Source organism: Ambystoma mexicanum, chromosome 4q (genome assembly GCF_040938575.1).
Source record: "Ambystoma mexicanum isolate Mex_15411 chromosome 4q, UKY_AmexF1_1, whole genome shotgun sequence".
Lineage (NCBI taxonomy): Eukaryota > Metazoa > Chordata > Amphibia > Caudata > Ambystomatidae > Ambystoma > Ambystoma mexicanum.
Genome location: NC_090928.1, coordinates 120,478,718 through 120,496,626, shown reverse-complemented (window position 1 = coordinate 120,496,626; position 17,909 = coordinate 120,478,718). Strand labels below are relative to the sequence as shown.

Sequence of the window (17,909 nt, the reverse complement as noted above, 5' to 3'; positions counted from 1 at the left end):
CACGGTTTTATAGGTGCGCTTGTTTTTCAGCGTATTTGGTTGGGAAGTGAGCTTGTTTTGGGCTTGTTTTGAAGTGGCATGCAGCTTATTTTATTTCTTCTGAACCGGCAACACAGGCTGGGACTCTGGGAGCCTAGTATCCGTTTTGAGCACGTGCAGGGAAGTAGTGTCTCCTACAGGAGATTGCTCAGCGAATTATAAATATGATTGTGCCACTGCGCGGTTATTTTACGGCCGTAGACGGGCAAACTTCTATTCTCAGTGAGTGACGCTGCCCATTCCCTAACTTTTTGCAGGTGACGCTAATACGTATACTGCAAAATAGTACAGGGAAACCAGGAAAGGAATGTCTCAGCACGATGAATCGAATGAGGTAATAATGAAATGTGGCTTATGTTTGCACGAGGCCAGGTTTAGGGTCATGTGATGTTATGTTGTTATATCCATGAAGTTCAGGTGATGCGGGAAAACGCTACAGAAGCCTGTTCCACGAATGCGTGTTTAGTTGAAAACACTCGAAGATTTGGGCTTTGCCTAAAGGTAGACGTGTTTCAACTAACAAACCAGAAAATGAATGCATTCGAGTGAATGTCTGCTGTCGGTTCGTGTTTGCTGATTGGTTGACCTGCTAGACGGTTCCGTGTGTGTGCATGAACAACATATGTGACTATGTAACACACAGACATTCGCTAAACCCTTTGTGGTGTGGGTTACTGTTTGTGTGAAGTGAGGGCTATAGACTCCTTTTCAGAAGCATTCTATATTATGTGTGTAATCATTTCTGTGAAATCACTCATACACCAACAAATCCACGGTGCATATGAATCCAAATTTCCCAGAAAATAATAAATGAGTGATTGTAATCTTAATCATTTAATGTACTCACAAAGGTACCTAGCCATTTCCTAAGCCCCTATCAAGCAGGTGAAATGGTTCTAAAACAGTTTGCAAGCAGTGATAATCATGTCTCTCCTACAAGCAGTTCATATATTATTTAAGCACCGAGTAAGCTGCTTATAACATATTCACTCACAGTTTATTATCATTTAAGTTACTAAAATATTTAATCAATTCTAAAAAAATTGTCTTTACACATAGTTACTTGAGCAGCACTTGCTAACAAAACAGTTGATAAACTGAGTTAAAAATTGCTTGACATTTTCAAATCGGCATATAAGCATTATCTAATTTAATTGTTTTGTTCTCTAGTGCATTCCTGGGTAGGTCTCCGTAAATGCTTAAATTAGGAAGTGCACCGCAAGTGTGCCGCTGTGTTGCTTTGGTGCTACTCTGGTTCTTTTGTTTCATCCGTGGCCGTCCTCGAGGAGAAGAGCGTGTTGGCGTGGAAACATTTGTTCTTCAATCTCAAAACTAACGCCGCCTACTTGCCCTCCCACCCGTCTCCTAGCAGCCCTATAACTGCTACGGGCGCGGGCACCAGAAGTGCACCGTAAGTGTTTCGCTGTTAGGCTATGTTGCTTTGGTGCTGCCCTGGTCCTTTTGTTCCATCCGTGGCCGTTCTCAAGTAGAAGAGCGTGTTGGTGTGGAAACATTTGTTCTTCAATCTCAAGACCTCTCTTCTGCCTTCGATAGCGTTATTAGGGACAGGTTGTGGAAAAAGCTACTAGACTATGGAGTCACTGCTCAATTGGTAGCGCTTATAGCACTTTTGCATTGTAACACATCATATATGGTAAGGATTAAACAGGACGGTACTACTACCGAAGATATACACACAGAGATAGGCGTCAAACAGGGCTGTCAATTGGCAGCCATTTTGTTTAATATGTACATATGTGATGTAGGTAATTTGTGGGAAAAATTGGTGGTCTTTCCAGTAAAATTGGGTGATACCCGCATAAACTGGTTGGCCTTCGCTGATATTATTCTATGTGATTGCACGCCATTTGGCCTGCAAACGAAATTAAATGCGTTTCACGAATATGCAAAAAGTAACAATCTTGCAATTAATGTTAACAAATCAAATATAATGGTATTCGCCAATAGAAAAAAATGTTTGCAGATACACATGGAAAATGAACAAATGGTGATTCAGTGTGTGATAAAAACAAGATACTTGGGTTACAATCTGTGTGATTTAAACTCCCTGGCTATGTGGAAAGATGCATTGATTCTGAAGATAATTCCACTTATTTCACAAATGAAGGTATTATACTTCAAATATACAAAGTTTTCCCTTAAACCAGTTTGAATTCTACACCCTAAAAGTGGAACCTGTGTTACTATATGGTCTTGACTTGTGCATCTTGGATCTAACAACAATTCTTAACAGGATCCAAGGAAAAATATGGAAGAGTGTCCTGAACATTCCTAAATCATCTCCTAATTCAATCATAATTCATGAACTCGGGTTGAACTCTTTACCCTCAAAATTCTGGTGGCGCAAGCTAACGATCTACGGTAAAATGTTGTATCCCCCTCTGAATTCATTATATCAAGACTTCTGCAAAATGGTCAATAAACAATATCCTACATCTATCCAACGCTATGTGAGGAAAATGGACGAGTTTTTATCCTCTATTGCCATGGATCACAAGGATCTACACGAACGATGTACGGTGGTAAAAAGGAAATTCTTTCAAATGGACTGGTCTAATATCATCGACCTCAATGCAAAATACAAATCCTATAAAGATCAATGCTGTTTTTTTCCATAAACAATCACCAAAAATGCAATATTTAATTATTTTTCTGTGTTCTAAGGCCATGAATTTGTATTTGAGATTTAAGTTAAATGTCATACATACAGGAGAAAGAACTAAGCACTGGTCTGATACCTATGATATCACAGAAGGTGTATGTTGCAGATTCTGTAATAGCAAAGACACCCCTGAGTCGTTAAAACATCTTGTGATATACTGTACACAATTTGAAATCAATTGCAGCTCCCTTATGGGCCAATTTTACAATGGTAATTTAGCATCCTATAGAGAATTGCTATGGTGCCAATGCATGTGGGGAAAATCGCAAAAATTAATAATAGCATTAACACGTTTTATTGCTGTAATAGAGCAAAGAATCCTAAACTTTGAAAAATAGGCTGACATTCTTTGTGATTTATGTAAAGCAACATTTGTTGATTTTCCGATGTTTTAAGTTTAAAGAGATTTCTTTTATCTGACCAATTCTAATGTATATTTGAATGAATTGTTTTTATGTTGTAACATATTTTTTTTCTCTCTTATATTCGTTTTAATTTTTGTTTATCAAATATTTGTAAAGGTGCATTGTACCAAAAACAAATAAAAGAAAATAAATTTAAAAAAAACAAGACAAAGTAATTACTTTGACTTCCTGCTTTGGTCTCCTGTATTGGTACTTGTATACTGCTTCTACGCTACGTCAAAAAACCTTTTTTGGTTCTCTTCCTAGCGCCGCCTACTGGCCCCGCTGACCCGTCTGCTAGCAGTCCTATAACTGCTACAGGCGCGCGTACCGGAAGTGCACCGCAAGTGTGCCGCTGTTAGGCTGTTAGGCTGTTCGGGTGTGCGGTGGGGCAGGTGGGCGCTCTGATTGCTCTATTTTTGCGAACTGAAATTATCTTTGCATTTTTTCATACTGTATGTTGACTGTCTTGAAAATTGTAATGTAAATATTTTTTGGATTTATACGCAGCTATGACTGTGTAACAAACTGTGTGATGCATGCTTCTGAAGCCAGCTATTTTTGTCTTTCGAATTCTTTGGATTAGCGTTCGCGCACTATTATAGTTTGATCTAAGCAGGCGCTTACCAGATTGGGGTATCCTTTCCCGCTTGAGTTTGCCACCCTTTCGAATTTGTGTACGATACATTTCTTACTGGATGGGTCAGTGTGCTTATTTTCTAGGGGACAAGTAAATTACCTTAGTGCTGGGTGTGGTGTGAGGGTTGTTTCTGTGTGGAAAACTTCTATTTATCTTCTTCTGCCAGATTACCCAGGAATGAAACCTTTTTTTGCGCTCAAGTACGAGCAAATGGGAGGGAAAGGGCATGCATGATGGCATACTCTCTGCCCCTTTAGTCTTCACTCCAGTAAAGAACACGTTAAGGCGAGCACTGGCTATGCCACTTCCGCTGTCGCCTCCCTCACCTCCCCTAATCACAGATACATCTATACTGGGTGCGGTGGAGGGGAACCTTTCTCCAATTCTGATAGAGCCCAATCAGCCTTGCGCAGTTTATGTGAATATAAATTCAGAGTATTAACAAAGTGTCCATGGACGCTGCCCTTGACAGCTCCATTGATATTTTCTGAGGGGGTTATTTCCTTGATGGCTCTCTCCCAGCACGTCGTGGGCCACCTGAGACACGAGGAGGAGGGTGTTCCACCTGCTCAGCTGCCCAGGGATGCTAGTTTGAATGACAATGTGCTGGGAGGCCACGAACTGGGACAGAACATCCTTACTGAGGTTGGGGAAAACACACACTGCTTGAGGTCGGTCTATTCTAATGGTCTTTCTTCAAATACAGAATTTGGGGGAGCGGGGATTGAGCAGAGGCTTCTCTGAATGTAAATTAACTAACAACGAGGGAAGATCAAAAAAGGAGCGGACGAGGCCGCTTCTGAACCACCTTTGACCCTACCGGAAAAGCCACCTGACATACCTACTCCGCCAATAGGTTCCTCTGGTGCCCTTTTGTGGTCTGGGGTGGCCCCGCCCGAGGTGGAGGGGAGGGGGAGTGTATGTGCAGTTGCATCTTTTACTGATGTGACTTTAGCTCCCTATTGAAAAGGGAGAAACTGGAAAAAGAAATTTAAACCTCTGATTGAAAAGGGGGTAAAAAAAAACTCATGCAGATCTTGGAGTAATTTGATTGACAAAGAAGTTTTGGCCTCACAAGACTTAGATTCTGAGGTAGTCATAGTTGAAGTTACCAACGTACTTGTTGATACCTGGACAAGGGAGGGATATGCCCTGGCGTCAGACACATTATCTGAGGCCATGAACCATAAAGGTAAAAAAATCGAATACAAAATATAACAAATAAAACGGGGCAAAAGCTGGCGTGGGACTGAAACAAGGTGCAGGTCTTTATCAATTATTCTCTAAGAATTCAAAACTAGACCAAGTGACGGTACCCACAGGTATTTCTACCCTCAAGAAGGCTGTGCCCACACATTTGGCTGGGTCTACGGCAATGGACGTTGACCTTATTTCCTTAACCTCACCTATAAAATCCTTGGAACAGGATTTAGCTAGATCCACTAACTCGAATTTAACTGTGGTTACTGCCTCTGTACCTTCTACTGACCCCGATCTAGCGCTTGGAGAGAGCATAGGGGCAGTGCTGGAGGACCGCCTTTCAGAAGCGGATTTAGCAAAATTCTCCCCCGCAGAGGACATCAAAATTCTTGTAAAACAGTCATTGGTCAATCTTTTACAAATACCCTCAAACTTTTTATCATCATAATTTCAACAATTAGTGAGCAACGAGGGAGTTGCATTAGGGCCAGCTCCTCATATGACTACTAAGGCCCCACCTGTATTGGTTCAGACTTAAGGGGCTCTGGGGAGTAAGACTCTAAATCAGGACTCCTATGCAGGTTATACTGTGTCTTCTGTAATGAAAAATCAGCTTCTTCCTGATACCAGTGCGATTACTGGTCCCCCCTGTGCTGGTAAATGACGCTGGCAATGTCAGGATTGCGTATATAATTTAGGAGCCAACTTTGGGTCCTAGCTTTGGTGATATGGCTATCAAACCGCGTGGGACAGAAAGTCAGAGGGGGGACCCAGGGAGGGCTCCCCCACACCATAGAGACTCTGAGGAGGTGCAGTGGAAACAGCCACAGCATCCTGGTGATCCAATCGTCATACTCCATTTTATGCTCCCCTATGGGGGCCCAGAGTCTTTGAATCTGTGGAGGATACTTTCATTATTTAATGAGATTCTGGGGTTGTATCTTATCTCATCTGGAGACATTAAATTGGTAGACTTTATCCATCCAGAATGTTATGATTAAGTTTGTTTAATTTTCTACTCTCTTCTGGCGTATGACGCTGTACTTTCTGAAATGGAGGCTTTGAACAAATTTGGACATGATGTACTGAACTATAGTCCAGGTTTTTTAAACCCACGAGTGGGGGTTCCTGTGGAGATGCAAAAAGGTCCTAAATATGAGGACCCTCGACGGGGGCCGGCCCATTCTCAGGGGCTCAGGACGGAGCCTGACCCCGACCTGAGATGGCTAGCTCTGAGCCTTAGAGAGTCCATATCGAAATTACAGGCATTTAAGGAAAACTCCTAGCCATGACTCAGAGCTTTCCTTTCTATCTTGGAACTCAAAGGGTTCTTGGCATCTTAAAAATTCCCCTGAATTGTGTACTCTACTTCGTGGGTACTCCTTCTTGTGCATCCAGGAAACTTGATTAACCTCTGCTGCTGCCCTGGATGGTTTTACAGTGTTTTATGAAGTAGCCGTAAAGGGCCCAAACGGTAGGGCGTCCGGTGGTCTGATTTTGGCAACTACGATGGATGTTGACGGAAAATACTTAAATGTATAAATATATCAAAATGATCCTTAGCCTTCCTCTTAGAGCTAAAATTAGGAACATACTTGATTAATATTCTGATAATTAGCATCTATTGGTCACCGGAAAATGATTGAACTGAATCGTTGAAAATGCTAGATGCAATTATCATGGACTGCCAGGAGTTGTGTTCTAGGCTTCTTATTCTAATCGCTGGTGACTTAAACGCAGAAATCTGTAGGGAGGGGGCATCCTGGAAAGTTGACATCTTTTGTTGCAACATACAAGAAGGGCGATATGGGCTGTCCCTCAAACTACAGACCCATCGCCTTTCTGGATGCTGACTCTAAGATTTTTGCTGGTTTGGTCCTGGGTACATTTGCGAGTGGGCCGATCTAACAACATTCTTTCCGTCTTTCAGTTTGGTTTTAGGCAGAATGTGGGTAACGGTGATGGGGGCGCTGTTGAGCAGCCGACAAGATGGCCGCCTAGCCACAGAGCTCCGAGACCCACAGATTGACATCGGCGAACAACGGCGGAATCCGAACATCCCCAACCCAGATAACCCACGCACGATCATCATTTCATCCAACACTGGGAAGCCCTGGGATACCGAGCACTTGCAGACCTGTACACAGATGGTAAATTCATCACCCCCCAAACATGGAGATCCGGGCACTCTAACTCAGCGCTTGAGCTACTACAGTACTTTAAGCTAAGAGCAGCGGTCCGGGCAATATGGCCGTCGTACCCAAACGAGCCCCCAGACTCGCCCGAACTCCAATATATAGCAAACTCCACAGTTTGTAGGGGTATAGTGTCCTCCCTGTATAAAATGCAACAAACAAAGCGAGAAAACACGTCCCTCAAACCACAGGAAGCCTGGGCCAGAGAGCTGGAAATAGAAATCACTGATGACATGTGGTACAACATGTGTGCGCACACGCGCAAAGTCTCCCTAAGTGCTAGATTCCGCTGCATACAATATAAACTACTCAATAGACTTTATTACACACCGCTCAGAGTAGCGAACTTCACACGCTCCCCTACCCACAAGTGCCCGAAATGCAACTCTGAAGAGGCAGATCATATGCACATATTTTGGTCCTGTATTGCGCTGAGGGCGTTCTGGCTGGAAGTAACGAGTGCGCTCACAGTGATGATTGGGCCCCCAGTAGACCTCGACCCGCTGGCCCTGTTGTTTGGAATATGGTCTGGAGAAAATGCTAAAAAAATGTCTGAATTCTTAAATGTATGTGCTATTGTTGCTAAAAGATGTATCTTGCAAGGTTGGAAACGCCGCTCTCCCCCCACCTTTGGAATGTGGTTGAAGGCCCTCACTTGGGTGCAGGCCTGTGAGGAGGAGTATATCGGATCCTTGCCCACGCCATCTCGCCCAAAGAATGTGTGGACGGAATTCTGCACCTATCTGAACAATAAAGATGAGGTTGAATGAGGCCCTGGCTCCCCCGCCGGGTCAGCCGGACACACTGCCATAAATACTAGACACCTTGCCTCCTCTTGAGTTGTCGATACCCCCCATTCTAGAGCCATCTCAAAATGCATGATGTAATTCCCAACTGTGCTATTGTGATTTCTGTGTATGTCTGTGCAAAATGTACTATACCTGTCTCAACCTTCTGCCAATAAACAAAGGGTAAAAAAAAAAAGAATGTGGGTACCGATGCTGGGGGTTTGCTCATCAGAATTTTGCAAGTAAAGGCATGGAGGCCTGGCTGTGTGCCGATCAATGTGGCATCAATGGACCTTTCCCTTGCTTTTCACCTTATGGGCCACAACATTCTCTGTTCAAAATTGTCAAAGGCGGGTTTGCCAGTACCCCTATTATCGATTCTTTATCACCTCCATGAGGGATCTAAGATAAGAATCTGGCTTAATAACAACAGCACCCTGTCCCACTCTATTCAAGGTCTTAATGGATTACGACAGGGGTGCATCTTTGCCCCTACCGTTTTGAACCTGTATGTGGCAGATGCAGTTTCTAAATTGGAAAAGGCTGTCTTCACATCACCTATAGTGGAAGGACATAAGGTGTGCTAGACTGCTTATGCAGACGATTTTATGTTATATAATCACATGCCAAAAGGCTTGCGGCATCTATTGTGTGCCTTTAGAAAAGCAAGGGGGGTTCTGGGAGTTTTTCTACTACCAGCCTATATCCCGGGTTAGAGTCTCAACCAGAGTCTTTGGCTCACCATCCTTTCACAGAAGAGACATTTCCACTACATATCAGTCTTAGTCCTGCCCAAGGGCAGTGCAGCACCGAAATGCATGGCAATTCTCTTCTGAACAAGAGTACCAACAGCAACGCCAGACACGTGTTTCAGCCTGGTTGGGCCTCGTCAGTGAGGTTGAGCTGTGCCTCTCTAAGAACAGTGAGCGTGGGTTGCGGGGGACAGCCCTCCAGACCCCAACAAATGAAAAAAGCACAAAAAAAGCAGGGGCTTGCGGGTGTGTCCCCCTCAATACCCCGCTCACTATGCTATACAGTATAGTGAGCACGGTGTTAAGGGAGGGGGGGGGCACCCCCACAGCACACCCGAGAATTATTATTATTTTTTTAAACGGGGGCTGCTGGGTGTCCCCCGCGACCCCCTCTCACTATAATTTACAGTATAGTGAGTGGGGGTTGCGGGGGAAACCTCTGCAGCTGCCTGAAAAAAAAAAGAAAAGGACCCTGCAGCGCCGGTTCACGATCACGGAAGTGAAAGGGAACTGACGCCGCAGGGACTTAGCGCGTTTTCAGAGGTAAGTAGGGTGGGGGTGTGTGTTGGGGGTGTGGGTGTGGGTGGTGGTGTGGTGTCGGTGGGGCTGTGGGTTTGTAGGATCTGCGTGAATGTATGTTCACATGAGAAATGTACAAACCTTTTGTGGTTCGTACATTTCTCATGCAAACTTTTCCGTCGCTGACTTTTCCGTGACGGAAAATTCATGCAGATCCGCAAAAACAAGGGGGTTTCTCTACTACCGGCCTATATCCCGGGTTAGAGTCTCAACCAGAGTCTTTGGCTCACCATCCTTTCACAGAAGAGACATTTCCACTACATATCAGTCTTAGTCCTGCCCAAGGGCAGTGCAGCACCGAAATGCATGGCAATTCTCTTCTGAACAAGAGTACCAACAGCAACCCCAGACACGTGTTTCGGCCTGGTTGCCTTTAGAGAATACACATTGGCAAAGTCCCTTATTATTAATACAAAAAAAAACAGTTATTATTCTGTCCGATAGGAGATCCCCCATATAATTCACATGGGTTTTGAACCATGAGAATCAGCCATTAAATATCTCGGTTACCCGATTTCTGGGGACAAGAAAAAGTGCTTCTAATCGAGAATATTTGGAAGAGAAGGTTGGTCCGTTAACTTCTCAATTAAGGAAAATCGACTATCAGTACAGGAAATTCTCATTTTTGCTGTGTTTGCGTTATTATAAGTGTAAACTGGTACCTCAGTTTAAAACTTACCCCCAGGTGGTGCAGAGAGGAACTTTAAAAATTTGAATCTAAAATTTTGAAATCTGCTTTAAGATGTCTCCTAAAGTCCGCCCACTCGCTGTAGTGGGATACGAGCTTGGTTTACTCTCTGTCAAATGTGGTTGAATGGCATCGGCTATCTCTTTACATGAAACTACTCACTTGCAAGAAATTAACCCTCTATGATATGGGGAATTCCATGCGCTCTGGTGAGCCTGCTTCATCATATTTGAGCACCTTGAAGAGTGAATAACATGAAATCCTGCATAGAATAGGGGTCTCTCTTGACCTACTGATTTTCAATCCTTTGAAGTAAAAACAATTATTGCAATTTTCTGACTGGAATAACACCATAGAAAAGATCTTTAAATTCAAATTATATGGACAGCTAGTATCCAACTACAAAAAATCAGGGACTTGGAGCCCTATCTGGTTAATTTTCCGGATAAATTCTGGAGGCAGGAATTCATGCGATTCAGATTCAACAAGCTGGAAACAGGCGAAATTAAGGATATCAGGGCTAGACAGAATGCTAAACGTCCTTATGTAGATTATGTAATTTGTTAGACACAATGGAAACGTGCTCCATTTCCGGAGGTCTTTTTCAATTACTTTTATAATGGGGATATAATTAGCTGCGTACCACCCCGCTAGTGAGGAGGTAATTTTGACCCCCCAGTACTTTATCCCTCAGTGGCCCCACTTAAATGGGGATCCTGCTTTCAGTCCAGCCACTGCTTTGTCTCCCAGCCTTGGGTTCAGAAGTTTTGATTTCTGCAGGTTGACTCTTAGGCCCGAGACCACCCCAAATTTTGTCAGGAGTTCCATACTCGCCTTGATAGACACCTATGGTTTGATAGGGTGAGGAGCATGTCATCGGCGAATGCCGCCACCCTATGCTGTCTTTCCCCAAAAGGTATACCCTGGATTTCCTCAGCCTCCCGTATCTCCTGGAGTAGGGAATCCTTGCACATTAAAATTGGAATGAACGCAGAATCTACAGTGAATTTTCTCCTTGTTTATTGCCCGCCTTCGCTACCATATAACTTCATTGCTTCCCTCTCTAACTATTTGCTCCAATTTCTTAAACCCAACACCAGGTTCATTCTTCTCGGAGACTTGAACTATTGGTTAGGTCAAAAGGATGACCCATTGGCCGCCGAACTAGAGATACCCTCTCTGATCTAGGCTTTGAACAACAAATTCATGAGCCAACTCATCAATCAGGCCATATCTTGGATTGGGTCTCTTCGATTAACACTCCCTGCCACAACACCCAAATTAAGCATTGCCCTTGGTCGGATCATTCATTCATTCATTTTTCCATAAGAGTACCTTTTCCAGTTAAACCTAAACTTCATAATTTATGTAAAACTCCTGAACCACCTAAGACCTTTTATCTCGCAAGCAAACGCCAAGACCATCGCAAGAGCCATAGTTGGGGCAAAGATTGATTATTGCGGCAGCCTCCTGGTCGGATTGGTAAAATAGACTTCAAGTAGTCCAGAATGGGGCTGTCCGGGTAGTTACGGGCCTGGCGCGGCGTGACCACGTCTCATCTGCCTGGCGCTCCCTACAATGGCTGCCGATCGAAGCCCGTGTAAAATTCAGATTACTAACAATTGTCTTTAAATGCAGACTTGGCATAATGCCCAAATACCTGCTTGATCAAATCCAAGACAAAGCTAACCCTAGGGCTCTAAGGTCCAGTAACCAGAACTTGCTTATCTCTCCCATTCGCCAGCTCCCTTACACCTCTGTGACCCTACATTGGGGTATAACCTGTTGCTTATGGCTCGGGGCTGCCTCTGAGCCCCCTTTCCCTCTTTCTTGTGGATGGCGTCAGCGCTGTGGCTGTTACTGCCTCTTGCCTCCACGGCTTCCCGCAGATGTATCTCCTGCATGCGCCACAGTGATGGCGAGAGCTTTATTGTGCTCGTCCCCCCGGGCGCTGTAATGCCACCCGTTGGTCCCGGTAATAGCGTTGGGGCGTGCGTTCTCTGGGGCCCTTCCTCTTATGTTGCCCCTCACACCCCTCGGGTGAGCCGCGCTGCAGATAGGTGGGGGCTGGCCCCCAGCAAGGCCAACACGCACCCCCAGTTCGTGGAGGGGTTCCCCATGTCGTGCCACTGCCCCTCTTGCCTGCGTCTGCTGTGGTCGTTGGGGCTGCCTGCCTGTTTCCTTCGTTGCATGGCCCGGCCCCCCCCTCCTAGCTGGAGCTCTTCATGTCTGCATCTCAACGCCTCTATCCTCCTCCTTGCGCTGGCTCCCACTCCTCTGCCCGCTGGTCCATGTGACTTGCTCCCAATTGCCGGCTTCTCCCTAGCCGGGGCTCCGGGATGCTGCAGTGGCTCACATGGAGGCGTTATCTCTTCTAGTCCCGTCCGCGGCACTCTGCCTCTCTCAGGGCGCTGGTCCGCCTTCCACTGCTGCTCGCCCGTACACAGTGCGGCAGCGCTGGACTGTTCCCTTTGCTGTTCGGGGGTGCCCCCAAGGGTTCTTCCCTCCTCGACTGCACTCCGTTTTGCTGCCTTTCTCCAGGGTAGTTACATCTGGCCCTCGTGGGCTCTCCCTGCGGCGGGTCGCCTGCGTGCCCCGAGTCCTTCCTACCCTCGTTGGTGATCTCTGGGCTAGACAGCTTGAATGGGTCTTGTTTGGCGAAACTTGGCTCGCACCCGCCGTTTCAATCCAATTGCTTCCCATGGTGATTGAATGTCTTCTTCTTGGGGTTTCTATGTGCAGAAGTGATTCCCCTGGGTACCACCGTGCTTTCTATCGGCTGGGGGGTGGTGGGACCGCCAGACCAGAGGCTTCGGAGCCCAGGAGCAGCCGTCAGCACGTCTACTCAGTGCCGTCGGCCATCTTGGAATCCTACTAGACTGTTTTGATGATCTCTGTACAAAGCATTTGTAGGTATTTATATTTTAATCATTGTTATCCTTTTACTAATTTTTTCCTTTTTGTAAAGGTTACTGTGTAACCAACACAAATAAATAAAACAAAAATGAAGCATTCTGCAAGCACTTCCCTTGCTAAGTCAATGCTAAAGAAAGCCTTTTCATTTTGCCTTTGGCTGCATTCACTCTTGCCACCCTTTTTACCTTGTCTTTCTTTGCCTTTCTATTTCTAGTCCGATGAAATTAACATGAAGCCTATGACCTGTTGTGAAGCCCTCTAGCGCTGATAGAACCGGCTGTTATATAGTTCTTATGCGAAGTCCCTAAATAAATAATGATGGCCATCTTATGATCCGTTCCAGTCAAACTGTTGTCCTGTGTTTTGCCTTAATTTTTTTAATCCCGCTTGTCGCCATATTGGCGAAGAGGGAGACACTGACTCCCATGTGTGAGGAGCACACAAACTGGAGAAAGAAGCAGCATACTGGCGCAAATGCAAACTAAGCAGCCCAGTGAGGAGAAGCGTTGACACACTATGCGTGAATAACACAGAGGACCCGTGAGGGTTGCTCTGCAGTTAGGTGGGCCTGTCACACTGAGGCGTACAAAAGGACGTTTAAAAGGAAAAGAACATGGTGCACTTAGAATGCAGAGGGGACTCTGTTTTAATAACTTGCGACATTGAGGACAGAACATGATGGCTCGTTTTCATGCACAGAGGCACCATTTAGCAACATCATGCATGTTTTTAAGATACTTAGCATGAAATGCTTGCACAGACAATCAATGGCTGCCACTCACAACATGTGTGCTGTTACATCCTAGGCCAACTCTGACTTTTAAAGACGTGTTGGACGTGGCATGGGCTCAGCAATTAGCAGAAATCTAAGCCTGTAGTATTGAGGAACAACTAAGTCTAGAGCTGGAGTGAACCTGGTGGATGGCCACCTAAGAGATGCAGTCAAGATGGGAACAAGGGGATACAACAACCCCAGACAGTAAGACAACAAAAGTGAGGTAAAGCACAAGGTGCACCGGGTGGAAAGCAGCAGTGCTTCAATTGCAGAGGCCTTTGCTCGTGTCAAGGCTGCTTTGCATGCCTGCATGAATGTGTCGAAGATTTGAAAAATTGAACCACTTTGCCTTAATGTGCTTGAGTATGCATGCAACAACAAGAAAATCCATGAAACAAGGACAAAAGCGTGGCACGCTGAAATACGTGGATGATGAAGAAGGTGGTGAGTTATATCGAATGCAGGAAGGTAACCCCAAGGAAATAAAACAGCACCGAGCTGTGGAAATAGGTGGCAAGATCGCACAAAGCTATTTTCCATAACAACATTTAATCAGGCAATGGCAAGAAGAATGGAATTATGAGTTCAGTAAAAATCAATGTTCATGCTTTTAATACCCTGATTGATACAGGCTCATCCGTTAATGTGATGGTTAATTCAGAAATTGTAACGCTCACCTGGTATCCCTGGGGACGTCACTCAGCCTGTTCTGACCTCTTACGACCTTGAACCCTTCCCTGGAGTCTACTCGACTGGAGACTGGGCCTGAAACACAGGATTGGTAGAGTTTAACTCCCTATTGTCTCTGTGTGCTTGAACCCCTTCTTCCCCGGGGTCCGACCCTTCCCTTTGATCCACAGCTCACCTTGTTTTCTTGGAAAGTGTGCTCTCCGTCCTACTTTCAGCGCAGGGGCGCGTTGATTGATACGGGCTCGTTGCTGCCTGGTTACTTCACTGGCAAGAGTCTGACAGGTAAGTATAATCAGTCTTTTGAACAGTTCTCTAACTTCGTTCCTTTCCTTCCTTAGATGGTGGCCGGCGTCTGGGGATGGCGACATGCTGCTGAGATGAGTAGCGCTGAAGGTGAGTGAGAGCGCAATGCGACCCTTTCGTATTTGTATTGAACTGAGTTCTTTTTCTGTGTCTTTTAGGTGCCGCAATGTTTTCAGCATGGATGCCGGTTATGAAGAAGAAATGCGGTGAGTAAACGCGGTATGCGGCGCCTCTAGATGTTTCCACGCTAACCTGGAGTGTCTTTTCCTTCATGCAGATGGATGAGGAGTTCCGGAGACAGAGTTCCCCCAGAGCGGCTGGGATTCAGGTAAGCGTTTGAAGCTCGTACAGTCTTTAAAAATAAGCAAAGATTTGCTGAATGCTTACTAATGCCTTTTTTCTGTTCTTTTCCCTTTTCCTTAGGAAGCGGCGTGCCGGGATGGGAATGTCACCACCGAAGATGCCCGCAGAACAGAAGAAGCGATGAATGATGTGCAGAAGCGCCGCAAGGTAAGGCTGTTCCTAACAGTGTTCTTGTTCTTGCAGGAGCTGAGCGCAGAAGAAAGATGCAGGCCTACTGGAGACCGATCCGAACACTGTGAGTGTCACGCTGCAGGTGTAGAAAACACAAAGCATGTTTCTCAGCCTGGGCGTGGTTTAAATAGTCTCTGGGTATCCCAGGTGTCTCTGGGCTGAACCAAACCCAAAAGACTAGACTGCACATGCAGTTCTGGAAACCGAAATATGTGGGGGCATCCATCTTGTCCCCATCAAAGCACTACAAGTCCAATCCCAATGTTATCCTATGGGAGTGAGTGAGTCTGGTGCCACAAGTGCCAAGTCTGTCTGACTCAAAGTGGGTCTTTGGAGGGATGGAGAGGCCCTTGAGGGCCATGTAGGTGATCGTGGCCTGGCTCCAGCCTGAGATCTTGGAGGGCTGGGGACATGAGGGGCAGGAATCATGACAGAAATAAAGAGTGATTGGGAAAACACCAAAACTGGCCCAGCACGACACAACTTTATACACTTTTGGCAATATTACCTTGACCATGTGTGGGCATTTCACTAGAGATTTAGAAACACAGAAAGTAAACTATGCAGCCATGTTCTATGTAACAACAAAATGAGAAGACATCCCTTTAAGTAAAACTCCAGAAAGAGTGGAATTTGAAATTTTTAGACAAATCGAAGTAGGATAAATGTAGGCACTCAACTAACAAAATCCTTCACTGTTCAAGGTTATTGGAAAATTACAAGGAAAACATATTACATTGCATGTATACATGATGGTTCCACCAATAGCAATCCCACATGGGGAAAAAAGTGGTGGAAGAACGGAATAAACTTGAGCAAATATACATTATTAAAAGGCCATGTGTTTGATTTCCTGGGAGTCCCCAATTTTTGTGTCTTCAAAGCCTAAGCAGCCTCGACCAATAACATTCTTCTAAAAAATGTGTCGGCCAATCTAGGCCTTAAAGAGAGAGACCCACATCACACTGATAATAAAGTGTATTAAAGCCAACCTAAATGGTACCTGTTAGATATATTGTCTGGAGGAATTACAACTAATTCTGTGGTAGCTTATTATGGTGGTGAATAGTGGTATTTGGTGTAGCATTGCACCTGTTGTGATAATCCCCTTTTATAGAGTTGGCACTCTCCTCAGATTATAGTCTAACAAATGTCCTCTTTACCCCCGGGTTACTCACAGAATCAGACACTGGACTTGGTACACTTCGTATGTGACAGTACCTCTTTTCTCAGCAACTTATTTACTATGCTGATGTATGCTCTAGCAGCCAAAGCACATAACATATATGACATTATAAGTAAATCATTATATTCACACACATCATACACTCCTAAACTCACTTACTAGGAAAACCAAAAGCCTACTTCATATTTTACCATCTTTGGTAAAGTGAATTACCGCTTATGATAAAATAGGCCTGGTACCTATGAACTCTCAGTCTACATGCTAATAAATGCAGTCATGGAGTAAAAACTCAAGTCGCTTGTTTTGAGTTTCTTATTTCATATACTAATGGAATTTAAATCGGTACAGATAAAATACAAGCAATACAAGCCACAAGTACAATATGAATTGATATTTTACATGGAAATGGTTGCACACAGTAAAAGGCTCCACTGAGCATTATCTTACCAAATAACCTTGTACGTCATGAAATTGGCAGCCGATGCAGATTGAGAGAAAAAAATCACAACAGCAAAGCACTTCCTTCATGAACATTAGAAATTGTATTTGCTTCACACATTAATAAACATTACATATGAAAACAATTTGCTAACCCTATCTGACTCACAGCCGAACATTCTGCAGCAAATCCTCGCAAATCCTCACTTATGACTCATATTACCTCCAAATTCTTTGTTTAATCGGACTGGAATCCCCTCTGTTTATCCACCCATAGCACACAGATAAGAACAGCTGTGACCTCACTCTGCCTGCATGTCTCAGCTTCAGCATTCAGAAAGGTTTCTGCCCGTCTCCCAGAAGGTTTCTAAACATCTGAACTTGCACACCCACCCACAGTTCCACTTATAGTCAGTCAAAAGATAAACCTTCCCCTTGCCCTGCTCATCTCACTGAACCCCACGTGGTATTACTGTTGGACAGCAATAAGATACATTTGTCTTTCCTTGGATTCCTGATTTAACAATGGTATTGCACATTCCATCTTCGCAGCTCATGCCATGCTGCACGTTTACGAATGAAACCACACAGCTCATAACTGCCTGCACATTTAAAACTCCATTGCAGAAGAGCATTTTCCCAAAATTGTTTTTCATGTTATTTGATCTGGACCAATTTGCACTAATTTGTTAATGACATGTTTCAGGTTACTGGAAAGGGAGGAGGTTGTTAGTTTATATTAGTATTTAGATGTAGCGCAAGCCAGTCAAATGAAATATAACGTTTTTTAAACATGCGCTCTTTGTGAGAATGTATGCATTTCCATCTGGTGCACACGCTGGCTGCAGTTACCATTGCTCGCTGTGTTTCTGTTGCCCTGTCTTTAGATAAGCCCACTAACACTACATATGCATGCACTACATATGCATGCTAAGCTAATATACACCTGTAACACAGAACCCAGTTTTTCCTACATACTTGAATTTTCCCGAAACTAGATTTAAATTCAGGATATGAATGGCAAGATCTTGACATTGCGTTGCAGACCATTTCAGTTGAAAACCTTGCGTAAAACCTTTCTTATCTTCCCTCTCAATTT

General features: G+C 44.5%; 1 protein-coding gene across 1 annotated transcript in view; it reads left to right on the top strand.

Moving 5' to 3' along the window:
- Positions 1-221: 221 nt before the first annotated feature.
- The window catches only part of LOC138467530 (zinc finger protein 182-like), a 332,475-nt gene continuing 314,787 nt past the window's right edge, over positions 222-17,909 (top strand). Inside the window, exon 1 of the mRNA XM_069607635.1 lies at positions 222-373. Within this exon, the coding sequence (XP_069463736.1) occupies positions 347-373 (27 nt within the window). The 5' untranslated portion in view covers positions 222-346. The remainder of the gene's footprint in view (positions 374-17,909) is intronic.